The sequence below is a fragment of the Lontra canadensis genome, unplaced genomic scaffold, assembly GCF_010015895.1.
Source record: "Lontra canadensis isolate GAN:19392208 unplaced genomic scaffold, GSC_riverotter_1.0 scaffold189, whole genome shotgun sequence".
NCBI lineage: Eukaryota > Metazoa > Chordata > Mammalia > Carnivora > Mustelidae > Lontra > Lontra canadensis.
Window position 1 is genome coordinate 279,383 of NW_022631183.1, and position 23,454 is coordinate 302,836.

Genomic DNA, 23,454 nt, shown 5'->3' on the forward strand with positions numbered 1-23,454 from the left:
TACACGGGAAGGGTGGGACAGAAGCAGATCATACACTTGTGGACCATCCTGGGAACGAGATCACCCATAAGGAGGATCTCTCCACACCAGGGGAAGAAGGGAGGGTCACCTGCCTCCCAGCCACACAGCTGGGGAGGTGGAAGAAGGCACAGGGAGCTTTGTCCCTGAATCCCAACTCAATTCATCCTATAGGATATTCAAAAAAATCTGGTCTTTATCCTTGGTTCCTGGCATAGAGCTCCTAAAACCTTTGAAATTTACCGAGTGACAGTAAATTCCAGAGTTATTCCAGAGTTTATGCTGATGAGATGACTCTTGAGGGGTAGAGGAAGGAGAGAAGGCAGCTTTAGATAACTTCAGGATGGGGACAGGTCATCAGAAAGAGTAAGCCATGATCATACAGTTGGAACTTTTAGCCCCATCTGCTGACCCCCAAGAAGAGGAGAGAGGGCTGGAGACTGATTAAGTGACTGGACATCAGTGATTAAACTCAATCATGTATATCAAATTCAACCTCCATAAAAACCCCTGAACAACCAATTTGAGAGCTTCCAATCTGGTCAACACGCAGAAGTTCTAGGAGGGTGGTATGCCCAGAAAGGGCTGGGAGGCTCTGCACCCCTCCCCCTATACCATACCTTGCCCTCTGCTTCTCTTCCATTTGGCTGTTCCTGAGTTGGACCTTTTACAATAAGCCAACAAACCCAAGTGTGTTCCTAAGTTCCCTGAGCTAGGAGTTTTTCTAGGAAATTACTGAAACTGAAGAGGGGGTTGTGGGAATTTCTAATTTATAGCTGGTCATAAATACAAGGTGATATAGGACTTGGAACTAGCACCTTAAGTAGATGCGGTGTCACTGAGACCTTTAACTTAGGGATCTGACACTACTTCCAGGAATGTGTTGTCAGAATTAAACTGCTGGACACGCAGGTGGTATCTGAGGACTAAAGAATCACACAGCCCCTTCCAAGCTGCAAGGGGCCAAAGGCCTCTCAGACAAGTCCACAGAGTCACCCAGATCAGAGTCAGGTGCTCCCTCAGACAGATGTCCAGGGCCTGGAGGAAATCAGACTCCTCTCTTAAATACTTGAAACAGAGTAGTTGGTCTACTATAAATGAGGTTTTTAAAATTCAATTCCCTCCTATTGCTCGTGCAGATCTGAAATGATCTGACCAGATGGCTGGTGCTCTATAATTCTTGGATTGCTCTCATCAGTTGTTGATGATTTGGATTTTTTTTCTTTTCCCTTTTTTTTTTAACCCCCTCACACGAATGTGTTCCTGCATAGGCTTTCTGCATGCTCCCATTAAGTGGGCTCTTTGTGCTGATGCCAATATTTCTGAGGTTCTAACAGCCTCAGAAGTCAATTCAGGTCAATAGGGTGCCCCAGGTTTGAAGTTCCCCGAGCACACATGGGGCCAACAAGCAGCACTGGATGACGGTCAGGACAAGGCTCTTTGCTCAGGCTGCCTTGTCAACCTCCACTTCTCCTTCAGGTCCCAAGAAAAGGAAGGCAACAGAGGTATATTTTTTTAAAATGACAACTATAGCCACTTACAATTTCCTATATGCCAAGTCCTGTGTGAAACATTCTACATATGTTAATCTTGTTTTAGTCTCACATCATCTCTGGGAAGCAGATATTTTCAGATGAGGAAACTAAGGTTCAAAGATTCTCATCAACCTGGCCAAGAACACACAGCTCAAAAAGAGAACTTTCATGGGGTTGAAGGTTCAGCAGCATAAAATTTGACTCACCATTTCACTGAGATCTCAACAATACGGAGAGAAGGCCCTAGCCTTTCCACACCCTCCTTTGTGCTCTCAATGAGCACAGGATACTTCCACCAGAACATCCAAAACACTCTAGTGCCTTTTTCTGTCACTGTATCCTGAGACTATATGCTACTAGAAGGTAGGAATCATGTCTCATTTGCTACTCAAAAAGACAGCATGGCACAGTGGTGAGGAGTTCAGGCTTGGGGCCAGACAAAGCTTGTTTTAAAACTGTGACTCTACAGTTTAAAACTGGTCATTTGACTAAGTCACTTCTAAGACTCAGTTTTGTCTATAAAAGCGAGGGTAGTTATAGCACTGGCACCATCGATACTCAGTAAATGTGACATATTACCTGTATCTCTGGCTACCAGTACAGTGCCTGGCACAAAGCAGAATCTCACAAATGCCCAGGGAGTAGAGACTTCACCACATTTGGCTGTGACTGGCTTTCTGTACACTTGATCTTAGCCAAAAGGCCGAGAAGCAATGACTGGCTTTCTGTAGTAACAAGTACACAGGCACAAAGTCCTAGGTCTCAGGGGTCTTCCACCCCAAGACAAATTTCTGAATTTCCTGCCCAGAACCCATAGGACCTGCCAGCAAACAGCTTTCCTCTGCTTGCTTGTGAACAGCTGATGCTGAATCCACACTCAAATGCTTGCTGTGCCTCCATAAGGTGAGACAGATCCCAAAATAAACCAGAAGACAGAGAGAGACAGGAAAATCACTTCCAGGAACAAGCGGCTCACAGTGAGGATGCTGACAGTAATAACAGAGGTGGGTCGATTTCAGGAGGGTGACCTGCAGCTGCTCCAGGGCTGAAAGTCTGGGGCCCAATTCCCACCTGGCCAGGTGGGAAGGCCCATGAAGTCATAGGTAGGTCCCCTGGTGTTCCAGACCACAGCATGCAGCCTGGAAAGCTACCTTCCTATGAGCCCAGATCATGTATCCCAGGGTGCCCTCCCTGGAGGCCTGAGGACAACAGAGCTGAGGTTCTTCCTTCAGACACATGAGGGGACAAAATTACTGAACTAGGGATAATACCCGTCAACAAAAACTAGCCATTTTCTGAAAAGTCCCCAAAAGATATTCCATCATCCTCCTTGCCACATCCCTGACTCCCGGGCAAAAAAAAACCTGTGCTAACCCTTTCTGCTCCCTCATCAAAATCTCTAGGGGGGTGGGCACTTCAGGGGCACAGAAGTCTCTCCACCTCACCATAAGTGTCCTTCCCCATCAAAGACCAGAGAGGACAGGAAGCCTATACACTCATGCACCCTTACTAGCATCCAATTCCGCAATCAAGTTCAAGGGATAGCACAAATGGAGAATTTACCAATTAAAATCAGAACTGAATGTACTGAGTGATATCTTGATGTCAAGAATCCTCACAACAGGGAGGGCAGGACATTCCCCCAGTGATAGGGGTTTTCCTAAAACTTGCCCCTGGCTCCCTCATCACTTCCTTGGTGCTTCATCACTCTTCGGTGGCATCAGCGACCTGGATGCAAGCCCAGCAGGAGCACCATCGCTACCAGAAAGTTGGCTGGCACAGTGAACGCTGCCCTTGCCGGCACAGAAGCAACGGGGACAGTGAGGGCACAGCGATGAATGCTGGTTCAGAGCGGACCAAACCACAGTGGCAGCTGCCAGGGCTGGCCATCCACCTTGCCATAGCACACCGTGCTAACAGCCCACTCTGGAGAACAGACCCAAGTGTCCCCATAGTGGGGCTACAGTCAGTAAGGTTGGAACGAGAAGGACAGTGGGAAGGAAAGTGGGTCGAGGCTCTGTGGTCAGTGACCTAGGACATGTCAGCTGAATGACACAGGTCAATGAACCTCAGTGTTTTCACAGGAAAAGCCAGAAAATAACAGTTCCTACAGTTGTGAAGATTGAACGAAATTATGCACACTCAGCACCTAACACAGTACCTGAATATGGTGAACTCTCTACAAATGTTCTTTACTTTCTAAGCCATGGGCCCAGGTTCATAAAAGGGCTAGAAAGTTGTTCTTTCTGAGGATGCCCCATTTAGAAACCAGGCCAGGATCAGCCCCTGTTTCTTGGCACAGGTTCCTTTAGCAACAGAACACTCCTGCCCCGCACCGGTGCTCAGGACTCTCCCGTGAACAATATTTCAGCTGCACTGAGCCGAGCAGCAGAGCCTAAAATAGCATTTGCAGAGTGAGGCACACGTCACTGCCTCTCCTGTGTTTCAGAAGCACAAGGAAAGAAAGTTTTCAATCACTTGCTCAGAATGCTCGGCCACCCACCACCTGCCTTCCTTTCATGGCAATAACGTGCCACAATCTCTGCTCTGTTGGAAAACGGAGGTCCCTAAGCCCCGCAGCAGCAGTCGCCACTTGGAAGGACCACACTGTTCCCCTCCAGTGGGCCACAGAGTGACTGCTCTTCCAAACAGCCCTGTGGGGACGAAGGACATGTGCACTTAGAATTCAGAGTGTGTTTCACAGGGAGAGGGCTGGGCTTGGTACCTGGCCGAAGGGCCTGCCACTCATGGGTCGGGTGAAACACCTCGAGGACCTCGGAGTCCAGCTCCTCTTCTGCTGTGGTTTCCTTTCTGTCTGCTTCTTTGGTCCTGCTCTTCTCTGGGCTGGTGAGCGCAAACTCCTTCAGAGAAAGGAAAACACAGGGCATGACCCACCATAGCAAGGTACCAGGTAAACAAAGAACATGGCCTGGGTGGTACACCTTTCTCCTCCGTCCTCCTCTCCTCCCCAGCCTTGTCTGGACCCTTCACAAGGTTAGCCTCATAACAAGAATGAGTGAGGTGATACAGTTACATCAACACAGCAGGTGTTACGTGTATATGAGTAGGGAAAAACTCCATAAAGTTCATTACTATCACTTTTTAAATTTTATTTTATTTACTTATTTGACAGAGAGAGAACGCACACAAGCAGGGAGAAGGAGAAATGGGGCTTGATCCCAGGACCCTGGGGTCATGACCTGAGCCAAAAGCAGATGCTTAACCAAATGAGTCACCCAGGTGCCCCAGTTCATTACTATCTCAAAGGGGTTAAGGGAACAACCTAGGGAGAAGGGTTGGCAGAAGAAGACAGTAAGAGCCTTTTGCTTTTTACTTGCCCTGTTACTATACTGTGTGACATCTGAAACTCTCACCTAATTGCTCTTGCAAATAAAAAAGATGTATTTAAAAGAAGAAATGCACACACGAATGGGAGAATAAGTCCTCAAATGGCCACCCCAGACAGACAAAACCTGCCAGCTGAGGCCCAACTGATAGCGACAAGGCCCAGCAGGGCCTGGCAATTCTCCGGGGTGCCTACAGGGCATAAATGACTCCTTGGGACATAACAACCCAGGGTGAAAGGGCTGCAAGTGGGAAGCTGGGAGTCCAGTGAGGTGAAGGGGGAAGAAGCCAAAGCTGAAAACTAATTCCTAAAACCTGTTTCCTTCCACCCCATGGAGAGCATGGAGGATTAATGAGATGATGTCTGTGGAGCACTTTGAGCAGGAGACAGAGATGCAAGATAAATACCAAGTATTATTCATTTTGCTTCTTCCAGGCCTCCCATTCTTCCTGTCCCATTTTTAAATCTTTCTTGCATAAAAGCAGTAGGGCCTCAGGAAACTGGAACCAGAGGGTTCCAGAGCTCTGGATAGCAAGGAGGAACCCCCACTAGCACACTGGGAGGTTATTTCAGACTTCGCACCTCCAGAGCCTTCCTGTAATAACAGTGAGCATATTTTGTGAATTCCTATGAACCCAAACCTGAGCTAGGACCTTTACACACATCTCATTTCAGTTTCCCAACAAGCCTAACCTTGAATGGGAGGTAGCAATGCATCTCTTCCAAGCAGCAACTCCAGGAGAATCAGAAAGAGGCAACAGGAATGGTGATGATGAAACATGGCAGAAAGCCCTTCAGATAAGTATCCCCACCTACCCAGCACCTAAGAGTTTGACCTTTCAGTAACTGTCAAAGGAAAGAGCAAGGTTTTTAGTTAATGGTGATGATAATGGAAAGCCCCTCCAAAGACTTTTACATTTTAACAAGAAATGAAGGCATGGAATTCAGATGGCAGGAATTCAGATCTTGTTCAGGACCTATAAGGAAGAGATCTTGGACAAGAAGCAGCCCTCAAATCATGTCACAAGTAAAGAGAGGCAAAGACTACAGCACAGTGGTTAAGAACTCAAGCTCCATATCATATACCCAGAAGTTCGAATCCTAGTTTCTTATGATTCCTGGAAATTTACTCAATTTTCTAAACCTGTTTTCATATTTGTGAAGCAAAAGTAATAGCGACATCTAGCTCATACATGAGACAAGTCACCACCTTGTAAACCACTAGCTCTGGGTATGGGGTAGCCATTACGCTTATCACTTGTAAAGACAACCATAGACTAGAGGTTGGATGAGTCCGTGCGATGACATCCAATAGTGACTACACAATGACATGACTCAGGTCAGGTTTGGGTTGTGGACACCTGAGTTGCCTGGCCCATCAAACCTCTCATATTCCTTCAACATGGAGTTTGCACAGATCTGAGCTCAAAAGAAAACTAGGAGCAAAAGAGCAGCCATGCTTGTGAGACTAAAATAAAGACAGAATGTCAGGAGACACTGGCCAAAAGCCAGATTTCCTAAGAGCAGGCTTTGTGTCCATCTCTTTCACCACAGTAACCCCATGCCCAGCACAGTTCTTAATTTACCATCATCCAAGAACAAAGGAATAAAGGAACAACGCTCTCCCACAGGCAGGTACATGTTCTAGATGCCTTGGAGTGAGGCAAGTCCAAAGTAGCCACACCTGCTAGAACCCAGGGAGTAGCCCCACGTTCTAGAACAAAGACTACCTTGTCCACAAAGTACCCGAAGCCTATAATCCAGGGCCCATCCATGCTGGTCAACCTCTGCCAAAAGCACCATACACTAGACCATGGGCCTAGGGGAATGTTAATAAAATGTACCCCCAAAGTGTGTGGGTCAAATGCCTTAAGGGCCAAGGAGGGCCGGGTGTCCAACAATGGGGAGTGCTTGTGCTGTGAAAACTGGAGTCCTCCTGCCTTGACTAAGGAACACAGCTGCTACTCAGCTGGTCCACCACTGCCATGAAAAAGAGAAGAACAGAAAAACAGATTTTTATCTCAACTCTTCTTATTTTAGAACACTAAGAGGACCAAACTAAACATCTCTAAGCTATAAACTGCAGTTCTTGCTTTAGTCTATTAACCAGGTAACTCCTGGCAGGTATGGCTGTAAGCAAGCAACCAAATTCTCATCTCCAGGAGAATCAGAAAGAGGCAACAGGAATGGTGATGATGAAACATGGCAGAAAGCCCTTCAAACTCTAGGCTGGTCTGTGTTCATTCTCTTGACTAGAGGCTGGGAAAAACCTCTTTTTCTAGATTCCTTTTAAGGTTAATAAAGTAAATTCAGGAAGGAGACTGATGAACCACTAAGCCACATGCCCCAAGCCCTAAAGGAGCTAATAACCCCACCACTGCTCCAAATGTTTTTTGAGCTTCCGCTTGGTGTCACCTCTGAACCAGATTTTAAGCCACACACACACACAAACACACACACACAACCTGCCATTATTTTACAGTACAAATCCGTCTTTAGTGCAGGTGATTCAAATTGGCGCTCCTCTGATCAGCTCACCCTATTCACCAAATCTAACTCTGAGTGACTTTGGACTGTTTGCCCAAATCACATCTGACAAACACTGAGGATGTCAGTCAGTTCAAAAGGGGCATTCCAGAAAAGGTTTTGAGAAAAAGCAGATCACAGGGATGAGGCTGCCATGGTAACAGCAGCTACCATCCGTAGCTCCAGGCTATAAAGTGCCTTCCATGATGCACAACTCATCCAAGTTTCATCTGTGAAGCACACACTTTCATTCCCATTTTACAGATGAGGACAGGTATGGGGCCTGTGCAAAAATCACACTGCTGAGAAAAGCAGAGCAGAGATTTAAGTCAGGCCTGCCTGGCTCCAAAGCCCATGCAGGAATTTTGACTCCCTTCAGTGTTTCTGTTCTTAGTCATGTGTCCTAAAGGCTGTGCCCTAAATGCTGAGGGAATTGGCGGGAAGGGCAGTGAGATCACCTTTGCATATCTACCAGCACATCCCCCGCCTCCCAGGGGAAAGTGAAGACTTCCATGGACCGAGTGAAAAACCACAGTCCCCGAGAAAGGACAAGCAAGACTAGCTTCTCTGTGCTCAGGCAGTGTCCTCAACAGGAGAAAAAGACCAAGAGGTGACAGAAATCACCCAGCCCTTGGTCAACTCTCAAGTAAACCCCATGTCTGGTGCCCTCTCAGTTGGCTTCTTGGGACTATGTTCCACGCTGAAACCTCAGCACTTTCTTTTCCCTGCTACCATCACTCCAAATACCAATTTCTTCTCAACTGACTGGCAAGACATTCCAGCTGAGGTGTTAGCTGACAACAGCTTACCATGTCTCACTTCCTTGCACTTATATCTGAATAAGAGATTCTTAAAGACCAAAGCCTTCATGATCCAGGAGAATGAATGAATCTCTAATGGTAAGCTGACAGACGCTGTGACAGAGACAGACTGCCAGGGCAACATTCTGGGACAGGACCCCTATCTGCCAGAGCCCTACATTAAGTCATAAAAGCAGCCACGCACTTACTAAAAATAATAGCTGATATTTATTGACCATACTCTGCCAATCCCAATGCTAGGTGCTCTGCATATGTAATCACATATCATCTACACTGAAATCTTAACAGAGAGGTATCAAGCCTATTTTCTGGATGAGGAAACAAAGCTCAGAAATGGCCCAACTACCAACATAGGTGGTAAAACGGAACTTCCCAAGGGTCTCTGCTCCTTCCACCGGTTCCACTACCTTCCACATCACTCACTACCTTCTTGAAGTCCAGGATACCACACAACCACACTCCTTCAGCATCCATACCGCTTCTAAACTGTGGCATCCCAGAGAGGTAGGATGATAGAAGCCAGGAGAAGTGGTTGGTTCCACACCATACCCTGATACACACAAACAACCCTTCCTGGGTGGCCATTAACCTGCACAAATGCCCTTGGGGAGGACAATTCCAGGCCACCAGGAGCTCTTGCCTGGACTCCGGGCTCTGAAGAAATGATCATAACCACCCCCTCCTCCCCCACCACCCATTTTCACTGTTGTGATGGTGGCTGGCTGCAGAATTTGGATTTTAAATGCCAACAGGGCAGCAATTTTTATGGTATGAGAGAAAAGATGCTTCAACTCCTACTTGTGCTTAGCACATGATGAAAGATTATGACAAATGGATACAGCTTAGGAACAGACATAAGGATAAAAGTAGCTTCTGTTGATGAAAGTCAGTATTAACATTTTTCTGAGACTAGACTCAATAGAGCTAATATAAATGGGCCAGAATAATTATGGCTCTGAAAGCTCATCTATTTGGTTGGACTATTATCCAAAAGGGACTTACTAACACAGTCCTTAAGCAAATCCATCAGCACGTTTTTGTTAATTGTGCATCTGCTAAAGCTCATGAGGGGGACCACTGGATCCTCATGAGTGGCAGGTTGGGGTGGGGGATTGGGGGGAAGTGGGACACAGGCCGGATCCCTTGAGACACTGGTGTGCTTTTCTGGCCAAGGCTATGACAAGGACAGCCCCTAACTCATGCTGTGACCAGTGCCACCCTCAGGGGCCAAAGGGATCTCATCCTCATTATCCTTGAGGAAAAGGCAAAAAAAAAAAAAAAAAAAAAAAAGGCAGCAGTAAGATCTTAGGTAACATTAAAAGCTCAAAAGAATTCGTGACTCCTAACTGCACTTTCTCTTCTGCTCCACGAAGTAGGGAGAAAGGCAGAGAGAAAACAAATGACTTTAGAGAGAAGGTGGAAGCTTGCCATGAGCCAGAGGTGAACCTCAGCTGAGCTGGATTGTTATTAAATTCATCACAATTGTCATTTGCACTTCAAGGCCCTCCTGCTCCAAAGCCTGCAGCACTTACCCAACATTTAGTAGGAGCTCCTGGGCTTGGGGAAGGTGGCCAGGGGAGGGCAAAACTGTCAGAAAGCGGACAGTCAAGGCTTCTCAGGGGAGAGGAAAGAGGGGGCACTGGGAGCTGGTCAAGGGCAGCCTGTTCCTAGGGCCAGCCAGCGAAACAGGGCCAGAAGCCTTGGCATGCTGCAGCCAGGCCAAGCTCAGAGGCTTCTCGGTCACTCTACTCCTGCCTGTGGCAGTGACAGAAACCCTGAGTAGTCAGGTCTAGGTTAATGAAGAGAGGCCTAGAAAGAATAGGGAGAAAAGGACAGAAGGCTAGAGAACAGAGAAAGAGACAGACAGAGAAAGCACAAGGAAGACAGGAGTAGAGGAAGAAGCAGAGTCTTACTTGGTGCTCACCACACAAGCAACCAGCTCTCTTGGGGAAAATCCTGACCTTCCCAATTCTGCCACAAACTGGTTGAATGATCCTAGCCAAGTTACCTAATGTCTCTGAGCCTTGGGATCCTTCTCAAAATGAGGATAATAACTGTAGTTGTCTACTTCATAGGGTAGTTAAAGGGATTAAGTGAGAATACACATAAAGCACTTAATAAACTGCTTGATACATGATAAACTCATCATCATTATCGATAGTATTGTATCACCATCATCATCATATTTTCTCCAAAGGAAACTATGCTATGAGCTTTAACAGAGGCCAGAGGAGTAGGGTGGGGGGTTGGGGAGAGAAGTACACATACTCCTTGATCCAGTGCTGCCCACATTCCTGCAAGAAAAATAAGCTCACCCTACTCCCACAGAAGCCTTTGTGGCATGGAGGCTTTCCTGGACCTTATAGGATTCTTCTGTTTATGCTAAGATATTTACCGGGTTCTGATGACTGAGGCAGAAGGTGAAACAGGAAGCCATCAGCAGCCCAAGCAGCATTCCCAGAAGAGCCATCCTGGAAGGGGGCAGGCCCTGGGTAGCCATAGTTACAGACCTGAGGAATAAAACAAAAAACAAAAAAAAAAACAGAAGGTCAACAGGAAGCTGGTGCCTGATCCCCTAGCAATGTGATTCCCAAGATGTCACTTGTTCCAAGGATAACATACATTTTCTGCATAGAGTTATCAAAGGTCTTCTACCACAGGATAAGATCTAAAGGAAGCCTCCATCTCCCATAACGAGTTCAGCCACTCATGGACAGACACACCTTAGTTGGAAGCATAGAGCCAAGCAGGACTCTTACAGGAGATACAAAGGTGTGGTTCCTTCCTTCCTCATTATCAACTTGTTGTCAGGTTGTAGAGGGTGGTATTGGCTAGGACAGTGAGAGAAAGAAACTAACCGATTTATTTGTGTGTGAACACACCTGGGCCCAAATTCTCCTAAGCCTTCATAATCATTCACTTCTAAACCATGCTCACTGTTATACCTGAAGAAAGATGCCATCAGTATCCCATCAACCAGCAATTCAATATTCCCAAGCCACAAAGCCTTACACATCGCTTTTCAAATGGCCAAACAATTTTGGGAGGCCAAGGGAAGGCCTGAAGCCCAGGCTCTAGTAGCTACAAAAATTAAAACAAAAGGATAAAAGGGTATCTCATGTTCGTGATTAGAGATTTAATATTGTTAAGATAACAATACTACCCAAAGCAATATGCAGATTCAATGCAATCTCTATCAAAATACCAAAGTGGTTACAGAATAGAGAAATCCATCCTAAAATACATATGGAATCTCAAGGGACCCAGAACAACCAAAAAGATCTTGGGAAAAAAAAGAACAAAGTTGGAAGAGACCTATTTCCTGATTTCAAAACTTACTACAAAGCTACAGTTATATATACAACAGTATGGTACAGCCAATAAGGACAGAACATAAAGACCAATGGAATAGAACTGAGGACCCAGAAATAATCATGTATGGTCAACTTATTTTCAATAAGGGTGACAATACCACTCCATGGGGAAAAAAAGAGTCTCTTCAACAAACAGTTCTGAGACAAGTAAATAGCCACATGCAAAAGATGGGATGGATTATTCCCTTACACCACATACAAAACTTAACTCAAAATGGATCAAAGACTAAATTTAAGAGCTAAACTTTTGGAAGAAAACATATAGAAAATCTTCATAACCTTAGATTTGGCAGTAATTTCTTAAAAAGGATAACAAATAATAACCAGGTTCTGGATAGTAAGTAAATTGAACACCAGTGATATTTAAAAACCTTTATGCCTCAAAAGATTATCGAGACTCCCTGATATGAGGAAGTTGAGAGGCAAAGTGGGGGGGCTTGAGGGGAAGGGAAGGAAAAAATGAAACAAGATGGGATCGGGAGGGAGACAGACCATAAGAGACTCTTAATCTCATAAAACAAACTGAGGGTTGGAGGGGCGGGGTGTAGGGAGACGGTGGTTGGGTTATGGACATTGGGGAAGGTATGTGCTATGGTGAGTGCTGTGAAGTGTGTAAACTGGGCGATTCGCAGACCTGTATCCCTGGGGCTAATAATACATTATATGTTAATAAAAAATTAAAAAATTTTTTAAAAATAAAAATAAATAAATGACATAAAATGTATAAACATTAAAAAAAAGACATTATCAAGAGAGTAAAAAGACAACTAAGAAAAGGGGAGAAAATACTTGCAAATCATCTGATAGGGTTTAATAACCAGAATATATCAACAAGTCCTACAATTCAACAACAACAACAAAAACAACCAAACAAACCAAATTAAAAATAACCAAAGGACTTGAACAGACATTTCTCTAAAGAAGATATACAAATGCCATAGAGACATGAAAATATTTTCAACATCATTAATCATTAAGGAAATGCAAACCAAAACCACATATTTACTACTTCACATCCACTATGGTGGCTGTACTTTTTTAAGATTTTATTTATTTGACACAGAGAGAGATCACAAGTAGGCAGAGAGGCAGGCAGAGAGAGAGAGGGGGAAGTAGGCTCCCCACTGAGCAGAGAGCCTGATGTGGGGCTCGATCCCAGGACCCTGAGATCATGACCTGAGCCGAAGGCAGAGGCCCAACACTGAGCCACCTAGGTGCCCTGTATTTTTTTTTTTTTAAAGGAAAATAATTTATATTAACAAGGATGAAGACAAACTGGAACCCTTATACACTGCTGGTGGGAATGTAAACTGCTGTGGGACAAAGTTTCGTGGTCCCTCAAAAAGTAAAACACAGAATTACCTTATGATCCAGTAATTTCACCCCGAGGTATGTATTCCACCCAACAGATCTGAAAACAGTGACTCGGATACTTCCAAGTGAATGTTCACAGCAGCATTATTCACAATAGCCCAAAGGTGGAAACAACCCCAATATCCATCAACAGATGCAGTTTTTTAAATATTGTATATACACACTTATGGAATATTATTCAGTCATAAGAAGAATGAAATTCTGATACATGCCTCAACATGAATCAAACTTGAAAAAAAATTATATGCCAAGTGAAGTAAGTTAGACACAAAAGAAATTGTTATGAATCTACTTAAATGAATTCTCTTCAACACGCAAATTCAGAGAGACAGAAAGTAGATTAGAGGTTACCAGGGGAGTTACTGCTTAATGGGTTTCTCGGTGAAACAATTTTGGTCAGTATACTAGAGTGGCAGTCAAGAGAACTTAATCCAAATTGCTGAATCACTATATATACTATATACCCGAAGCTAATATTACTGTATATTCACTAACTGGAATTTAAATAAAACATGAAAAAAATGAAGAGAAACCCATGTACTTTAAAAAAATTGGCAAATAATCTAGGAAAGAAGGGCAAAAAGAAAAAAATAAAACAAGCTAAAATTTTTTTTTTTTTTTAAAGATTTTATTTATTTATTTGACAGAGAGATCACAAGTAGATGGAGAGGCAGGCAGAGAGAGAGAGAGAGAGAGGGAAGCAGGCTCCTTGCTGAGCAGAGAGGCCGATGCGGGACTCGATCCCAGGACCCTGAGATCATGACCTGAGCCGAAGGCAGCAGCTTAACCCACTGAGCCACTCAGGCGCCCACAAGCTAAAATTTTTTAAGAAGCCTTAGAAAAAGTCAGAACATGTCAGCATTAGTCCAGACCCTTATAAAAGGTTTGCATGTTGGTCACTCAGCCCTAATACACCTTATTAGGCTGTTCACTCAACAGAGGCTTAACTGTGTTCATTATAGGGGAACATCTCTGATGAGTATGGTGTTTACCTTTTCTCCTTGCTATTCCTGCCATACTCTGCATTCCACCTCAGGAAATTGGTCCTATAACAGGACTGCAGTGGGACCCAAAGTCCTGTCTGAACCCATTCTCAGCAGTTATTACCCCTTGCTCAGCCCACACCTTCTCAGCCACCGACGGAAACTTTCCCTAAGGACATCTGGAGCCGTAAAGGAAAACAGCCCTGCTGGACTGGCACTGTGCTAAAAAAGCATAGCCAAATGGAAAAGCAAAGGCTTGGGCACTAAAAATAGCTGCTACACTCACCCAGCAGCAAAAGCCTTTGCTTTCTGCCAGCTTCTCCCCTCTTTTTTCGTCGACAAAATGGAACGGCGGAGTACCACATGAGCTTTCCCCAGCAACCTGGTTCCCTGGGGCACCAATCACACTGAAAGACAGGGAGTGAGTTCACAACACAGCATTAGGTTCTGGATAGGTACCTGACCGTGCCTGGGTTGGGGTAGACCCCTTGGGTGGGGGGCGCAGCCTGGGTGAGGATGAACAAGGAGCAGAGGCTTCCACATCAGGACTGAAAAGGCTGGAAAGGCCCAGGGAGATGGGTCCTGAGAACACACAATATTCCCTAGAGATTCCTCTATGCCCCATACCTTTCTTAATCCACAGGGTTGCCTGTGGGGAAAAGGAGAATCAAAAACGGGAACGGGGTGCATTGCTGGGAAATATGCCATAAGAGAAAACAAAGACTATCCCCAAAGCCACAGATTTCCCTCCCTGCATGAAGAGTAGTGTTCATCTGTACATGAATGGACACACACACAGTTAAACACTCCCTTCTCACAGCCAGGGATAAATACTGGAATTGATGTTGGGGGAAAAGATGAAGAGGAAGAGATAAAAGAGAATGAATTAGTCAAGGGCAAAGAAGACAAATGAGCAGCAGGAAGAAATACAGAAGAGACTAAGGCAAAAGAGGTTGGGGGCAGCTGATACACACACAGCAGCTTCCCTACCTCCTGGAGTCGGGGGGGGGGGGGGGGGGGGGGGGGGGCAGCAAGAGAAATGGCAGCTCCCACAGGGCTCCCAGCCGCCCCCGTCTCCTGCACACATACTAACGCCCTCAGATGCATTTTATGCCAATACTAAGGATGAGCAATCGATTTGCAAATAGATCCTTCATCCCCCCCATCCACAAGGACTGCACACCTGACCTATTTATTGCCTCCATATATTTCTCCCTGAAACACAGGGAGAGAGAGAACATGTTGCAGGGAGGAGGTGCCAGGAGACAGAGCTAGGAGAAGTGAGGCTAGGAGAAAGGAATGAGACAGCTTCCCAGGCTTTGCAGGGATACCCTAAGAGCAAGTGCAACACAGAGACATGGGGAATGGTGTCCTGCATCCTGCTGAGGCCTGGCCTGTGCCATGTCAACCTGGGCTTGGGCCTTATTCAAGTAGCAGCAGGTGAAGAACATGCAGGCACAGTTTTCTCTGGGCTTTATGCTCAGAGTGCAGAGGGGTGGAGTGTGGGTGGAAAGAAGGAAAGAGGAAGTGGCACACAGCTATGTTTTACCAGGACAGCTCACAACACAACCAGGGACTTAGGCAGCAACAGCAACAGCAAGAGAACACCTCAGTACACTGATGTAAGTAAAGCCAAAGTCATGGCGCCCCTTTGAGGCATAGCTGGCACACCTAGCCTGCAGTTAGTGCCCTTTCCAAACCTTCCCAAAACCCACTAACCCTGGATTTGCCTGATCACCTATTCCTGCACATACTGTAAAACAAATCTTCCCATCATCCTTGGCTCTCACTGGAGCACAGAGCAACATCTTTACATTTACGATCTTCTTCTGACTTAGACCACCACCACTCGATCTGGGAAAGGAAACACATTTCAATGTTCTACCAATAACTCTTTCCTTAGGTATCCTTGGGCTTTGGGACAAAAAAGATAATTAGGACTTGAAATGCCCATTTTTTTCCTATCAAAACTGGCCATCTGTAGGCTGCACCTCTACTTTAATAGAGGTTGGATGCTCTCAGCAATCTGTATTTTCAGCTGACTGTACTGTACAGCTTATGGAAGCAGATGCTTGGGGCACGGGTGGGAGGAGGCCTTTGGACTCACCAGCCCTTGCCTCTCTTGATGCCTCATGTCCTTTATTCCATTCAGACAGAACTGGGGGGAAAGGACTAGGCACTGGATAAAAAGAAAGTAAAAATTTTATTAGCACCATGATCTAACCAACTGAGCTAACCGGCCACCTAAAGAAAATAAAAGTTTTAAAAAACCAACCATTATTCCACAACTTTTATCTTCTCCAAAGGCAAGAAAACAAAAGAATGTGATGAGGATGGCAAAGAGCCAACAGAGGAAGGTGAAGTGGGACTGCTGGATCTCTGAAAGCGTCTTACATGGCTGGCTGGCCCCACGGACAGTGGCTGCTCTCATCTCAGGGCTAGAGCACAAGGAGAACAGGAAAAGGTCAAAAATGTCCTGGGTAGACAGAACCAGCTCAGCAAGCTACCTGGGAGCACTCTGAACCCCATCTCAGAAAAGCTCATAGTCTTAACCTATAGTGTATATCCATGTATTTGTTTCCCCAAATCTAGAAGAGAAAGGACAAGAATTCCCACTTCCATCTTAAAAGAAGAAAACTGAAGCAAAGAGATAAAAACACTGGATAGAAAGTATAATACATAAATTTAAAGGCAGAATGACCTAGGGCCAGTTCTTAGCTCTGTCAATTCCTAGCTATGTGATCTTGAATACAACTATACTAGGCCTCAGTTTCTTAATCTGTAAAATGGGCATAATAAGAGCTCCCACTTCAAAGAGTGTTATAGAGGATTAAATAAATATATGTAAAGTGCTTAATAAAGCATCTGGTACCTACTTACCATTAGAGTAGGGATGATGACTAGCTCTTGGACCTACACAGGCCAGGAGCCCTAGAACTACTCTCCAGAACTCTGCCTTCTACAGGACCTACACATCCTTTAGCTGACCCTAAACCTCAAACTTCAGGACCAAAGCCTTTTGTTGGGTATCTACTCCCAGAAGGTGAAAGAAACAGATGTTATAGGACAACCCCCCCTCCTCCTCCCCGCCCCCCTCCGAAAATGGAGAGATGAAAGCCAGTTTTCTACTGAGTCCCTAGGCAGACCCAAAGCACTCAGTACTCTTCCCAGCATACAAGTGTCCAGAGAGCCAGGCCACCTTCACATAGAACTGCTGGCTGCAGGAACAGCTGTGAAACAACCTTCTGCTTTCCAGACTGAAGGTTAGAGGATGAGCTCTTCCTACAGACACACATTTATTACTATTTATGGGCTGCACAAACTCATACACACACACACACACACACACACACACACACAGTCACTCACCTCTACACAAACAGAAACTTGCTGCCTAATTTGAGCAAATATGAAGCTGAAGAAACAAAGCATAAAGGACACTGAAAGGACAGCCCTGACAAGAGAAAACAATGTGCAAAAGCTTAGGAAAAGAAAGGGGTTTTTAAAGAAAAATTTAAAGGACAGGAGAAGTAAGTCTGGAACAGTCAAGCAAACAGCCTCTTTCCCCCTAAGACATAAACTAAATAGAAAGTCAGGAGGTAAACAGCAATTAAATCCAAAGAGCCTTTGGACAGCAAAAGAAAAGTGGCTTCCAATCCCAGGTCAGCCCAGGTAACTGGCTGGGAGGCTGGACAGGGAATAGCCTTAACCACTGACCATTTGCGTAAATGGGGACAATATCTGTCCCCAATATTGAAGTCATGCCTAGGGCCAAGCAAACAGAGATTGCTCTCAACAGACCCAAGGTACTCAAGAAGGAAAGTGATTGGAGGAGGCTATTGGAGGAAGGAGGTTCATAAGAGACCTAAGCTTCTGCCTCAACAGAATGCTACAAAGCCAAAATCCATTCATGCAGCCTTCAAAAAAGAACCCAGGAGAGCCCTTTCCAGTAGCAATGTAAGGACAGGTACTGGCCCCACCAGAGAGTACATGGAACCAAGAAGGACTCCAGAAGCCCAGCGGGAACTAGAGCAACATGGAATGGGATGAAATAGGATGAAAGCATTCCTGACCCCATCTCAATACTCTGTACTCCAAAAGCTGAGGAACATGACCAATCCCATTCCTATTGCAGTAGGGGAGAAAACAGATCTTCAAGAGGGTAGCTAAGCATATTAGCAAAAGACTGCAATCTCACAGACAAAAGACAGTGACATCAGCTGAAAGAAATCAAGTGACAAACAAAAGAGAGAGCAAACCCAAAAGGGACAAAGCAAATAGAAGCCGAGCCTAGCCCTCTCCAGACCTATGCTACTCAACCACAACCTTCAATAAATCTGAATGCTAGAAGGGAATTTAAGATTCAATCTTCATTAGATCTGCTGAAGACCTAGAAGACATAGCAGACACTCACTCACTACATGAAGAATAACCAGGGGACACTTGGGTGGCTCAGTTGGTTAAGTGTCTGCCTTCTGCTCAGGTCATGATCCCAGGATCTTGGGATCCAGTCCCACATCAGACTCCTTGCTCTGTGGGAAGCCTGCTTCTCCCTCTGCCTGCTATTCCCCCTCCTTGTGTGCATGCTCTCCCTCTCTGACAAAAACAGTCTTTGAAAAAAAAAAAAAAAAAAAAAAGGATAACCAGGGTTCAATGCCTTTAGGCCTGAAGCTTGTCAGTAGATCCAGGAAAGCTCTGCTCTGGCAACTTTATACCTACCAAAGACAAAGAGGTACAGAAGGCCAGGGCAGGGTCAGAACTTCGGTGCCATAACCACAGAGATAATAAGCAAAGCAATAAGAATAGAGTCCCTGTCTTAGAGAGAAACCCGGAGGGATAGGAACAACGAGCAAGAATAATCTTCACATGATGGCTGGAGTTTAAGAAGAAAGCAAAGCGAGCAACGTTATCGAACAAGGAACAAAAACAATAGTGCAGAATCAAACAGATCAACAGAGGAGAGAACCCTGAGAAATTCAAGTTATAGGAACAATGTCAAGAGATCAGAATGAGGATATAAAAGGCCACTGGATTTGGCAATGAGGCAGCCAGAGGGCCCTGCAAAAGAGGGCACACGTGAGAAGAAATAGAGGCACCTAAGTAGAATCCTCTGAAAGCTTGAGTGAGTACACTTAAGTCTGGAGATTTGGGGCCACTTCTGTAAATCCAATTTTTTCAATATTATCACTCAAGTCTTAATGATAACAGAGAAAAAATCGACTCCAATGGTCAGGTCCTACAGATGGATCCTCTAATGCCATAGAAAGGTTCTTACGGTGGTGTAGAACTACCTTCTCTAAGACACAAATTCTCAGGATAATGACAGGCACAGTCACACCGGCAAAAGAAGGGGGCAGGGAAGCAAACCATCAAGAACAAACTCCCATTAGACACAACTCCACCTTCTCTTAGCTCTCGGCTATGCCTCAGACTGTTCAGAAGCTTTAGTCTTGGTACTTTGTAATATGGGATGGAGAGAAATACCTCAATGACACCAAATCCCCTAGGATTCAAATGCACTATCTGGGCCACCCACAGGGAAATAAATTCTGTCTCATAGTAATCATAGTCAGTGTTTATAAAGCACTTGCTATGTTCCAAGCAAAGTTCTAAGCTCATTCACTCTTCTCAACAACTCTGATAGGGTTCTAATATGCTTCTCAGTCTGCCCATGAAGGGACTAAAATTCAGAAAGGTTAAATAATTTGCCCAAGATCATGCAGCCAGAGAGCAGTAGTCAAGAATCAAAGCCAGTTGGCCCAGAACCTATCCTCTTTCCACAGGCCACACTGCCTTTCCAGTGGCCTATGAATCAACCACAGAAATTGGAATCATTTTACTTATTCTACAACAGTGTGAATACAAAGGCACACATTTTGTGTTAGGAGAAAAAGTTTTAAATGAGCTTACTGGGGCCCTCTTGTGGAAAGACCCACCTCTACCATGTCCAACCTTCACACACACACACACACACACACACACACACACACACACACAGTATGTTTTGATTGGTGAATGCCCTTGGCACAGACCAGCCAACATATGAGGCACAGACATTCAAGAGGAAGAACACCCTTAACTCATGTTGCAACCAGATCACTGGCACTCTGTGTGGTTTGACTTCTTAAATTCCCATTATATAGGGTTTCCAACAGAACAGGAAGGACAAATATTGTTGCTCTCCAACCCCACACACTCCCTTCATGTATACCCAACTGTCTGCCAAGAACTCGGCAGAGGGTAGGGGCAACTATATTGGCCAAGATGATATCCAAGCTCATTTCCATCTACTCTGTGATCATGACATCCCCATTCTGCATGTAGGGAACACTGAGGACAGGATCACCTCTTCATGGCAGAAGAAAATGGAGCCCAAAAAGGTGACTGTCATTTGCCTAAGCACACCAGTAAGTGACCAGGTGAGTTAGAGAAATATCCCAGACCAGCTCATTGTACTTCCCCTAGGCCCTAGATGACAAACTCCCAGGAAAGAGTGGGCAAGAAGACCTACTCCTTATACTTGCTCCCTAACCCTGCCTGAGGTCCTAAGAGTGATGGGCCTGTGTCTGATAAAAGCAAGGGGTACTAGAAGCTCTACTCTACCCCATCTCCACTCTGATGTAATGAAAAGAATGTGGGCTCTGGATTTCAACCCAGGTTTCCTGGACTTGTAGCAGGACTTTGAACTAGCTGTTTAACCTCTCCAGGTTTCAACTCCTTCATCTACTAAAGGACTTGATAGTAACCACTTTATTTTGTAGAATGGCTGTCAGTATTAAGTGAGATGTTATGAAGAAGCATACAGCACAGTGCCTGACACTAAGTAAGGGCTCAAGAAGCTTGTAGCTCTCATTAACAACTATTCTGAGAGAAAATTCCAAGCCAAGGATAGGATAAACAAAAGCAGTGAGAGCTTCATTCTCTTACAGAATTGACTTGTGTTCTAACAGCCAAGTCTCTCCTTGGAATTCAGTTTCCCTGAGCCATCTGGACTACACTCTAGGTGGCCACATAGGCACTTCCATGGAAATCTCAGCATTGCTGGCTGGATCTGCATCAGTGTCCACTAAAGAAATGACTGAGAATGGCCATTTCAGGGGCTCCCGGGTGGCTCAGGTGGTTAAATGACTGCCTTCAGTTCAGGTCATAATCCCAGAGTCCTGGGACTGAGCCCCACATCAAGCAGGGAGCCTCCTTCTCCCTCTTCCTCTGCCTACCGCTCCCCTTTGCTTGTGCTGTCAAATAAATAAATAAAATCTTAAAAAAAAAAAAAAATCGTCACTTCTTGGTGACTCAGTCTTGTCTCCAAACTCCAATACCTCTAAGGGGACAATAGAGAAGACAGGAACAGCCGGGCCAAATTCAGCAGACCTAGACTATTTGGACCACCCTAGATAGGGTCAGCTGGCATCCAGAGAGTAAGGTGCCAGGTCCTCCTTCTTCCGTCTCCTTTAACATAATAAATGGATCTCCTGATAGTAAGCACAATGGGTTTTCTCTATAGCCTGCTCTCAAAGAAAACCAGGGACTTTCACACACTCATCCATATACAACCTGAGGCAGAACTGGAGTTCATCTTTCCTTTCCCTGCTGCCTCCAAGCTTCCAGAGAAGATCAAGTCCTCTTAGTGAAATAAGGGGAAGGAAGGTACAACTCCCTGTCCTTAACTCTAAAAGGGCCATCTGCAAATCCATAAGTATACCAACCCTTATTCTATGCTAGCCATTCTGGCACTTTGGATTATAGGCATTCAGCACTCCACTCTAGAAACAGGTACCTCACAAAGATATTTTACCATTATCCTCAGTCTCCGGAACACACTGAGCACCATATCACAGAACCAGACATACTATAGAACAGAACAACATACTACAGGAACAGAACACTGAGCATCATACTACAGAACCACCAATGTCCTCAGGTAGTTGGTGCCCCATTCACCATTAGTGGGTAACATAACCCTTCCACAAATGAGTTTCAGAGGGTACAATCACCAAAAAGAAAGCCCTCTTAAGAAATATGGAACAAGAAAATGTATAGTGTTCTAGGCAACTTGAGACACAATTACAACTTCAAAATGATGAGAGGAGCAACAATTAGGTTCTTCCTTAAGCTAATTCAGGAGCCCGAAGAAAACAGCATTAACTTACAGAAAAAATTAGTGCAGCATGTGGACAGGTCACCAAGCATGGAACTCACTACTACCATGTTGGCAATGACTCGGTCTTCCAGGTAAATCGGCAACTGAAACATCATATTTTATTTTTAACATGCCTTAGAGTCCAAGACTATTTATAATCCCAGATCCTTAAAAACTTGAAAGAGGGATGAATTTTAAAATGTACACATTTACATACGTGGGCAGAAACACAAAAATCAGATGCCTCTCAATACAGCTCTGGGAGCCATAACTCACGGCTTTCACAATCCCACCTAACACCCAAAGAAAAACCGGGCGCCTTCTCCAAGAGATGGTGGGAGGCTGGGTAGGTAGCCAAGAAACAAAGAAACCTAAACTCAGCACTTGGCAGGACCATTAAGGAGCAGAGGATTTTAAATGCATTGTTTCTGACTCTAAATATGTCTACATTTATTACCAATTTGGGATCAGAAACCACATTTAGTTCTGCCATGACCACGCACTAAAAATATTAAGCAGAGTATTGCCTAGGAAACAGCAGTCTTCCCTGCTGCGACAGCCCCATTTCAGAGTCGACTCTGCCATTGTCCCAGGGCTCCCCATCCTGGGCTTCACGAGCGGAAATGCCCCTGTCCTGCCAAGGTCTCACTTGGTTTTTAGAAAGCAATGATAGGAACTGGAGCTGGGGACTACACAACCTCATCATCCTCTCTAAGGCTGTTATATGCCCAATGAAATTCCATTTCATGGGCCTTTAATAATTAGACCCTACCAGATTAGGAGCTCCATAAAGAAAGAATAATTGTCCACTGCTGTATCTCCACTGCTCAACACTGTGCCTGGCACTCAAAAGTACCTGTTGATGGAATAAAATCAACAATCTAAAAAGGGGTCATCTGGGAGCACCCAGGTGGCTCAGTTGGTTAGGCGGCTGCCTTTGGCTCAGGTTGTGATTCCAGCATCCTGGGATCCAGCCCCATATTGGGCTCCCTGCTCAAAGAGGAGTCTGCTTCTCCCTCCGCCAGCCCTTATGCTTTCGCTTGCTCTTGCTCTTTTTCTCTCTCCCCCTCTCAAATAAATTTTTTTTTTTTTTAATTTAAACGGGGTCATCTGGGGCGCCTGGGTGGCTCAGTTGGTTACACGTGTGACTTTGGCTCAAGTCATCATCTCAGGGTACTGGAATGGAGCCCTGCATCCAGCTCCCTGCTCAGCAAGGAGTCGTTCGTCCTTCTCCCTCAGCTGGTACACACTTTCTCTCTCTCTCTTGCTCTATCTCTGTCAAATAAGTAAAATCTTAAAAAACGGGGGGGGGGGGGGAGTCATCTGGAACAGCACAA

The 23,454-nt window shown here is 45.1% G+C and overlaps 1 protein-coding gene across 8 annotated transcripts in view; it reads right to left on the bottom strand.

The window, feature by feature from the left end:
* SIL1 (SIL1 nucleotide exchange factor) overlaps positions 1 to 23,454 on the bottom strand; it is a 210,010-nt gene that overhangs the window by 147,257 nt on the left and 39,299 nt on the right. For 4 of the 8 annotated variants that reach the window (XM_032847553.1, XM_032847549.1, XM_032847548.1 and 1 more), the window contains exons 2-3: positions 10,642 to 10,734; positions 4,279 to 4,414 (exon numbers count right to left, since the gene is read on the bottom strand). In XM_032847553.1, the coding sequence (XP_032703444.1) occupies positions 4,279 to 4,414; positions 10,642 to 10,716 (211 nt within the window). In that variant the 5' untranslated portion in view covers positions 10,717 to 10,734. Of the gene's footprint in view, positions 1 to 4,278; positions 4,415 to 10,641; positions 10,757 to 14,263; positions 14,383 to 23,454 lie in introns of those variants that run through there. The other 4 variants (XM_032847550.1, XM_032847552.1, XM_032847551.1 and 1 more) reach the window with 3 other exon arrangements.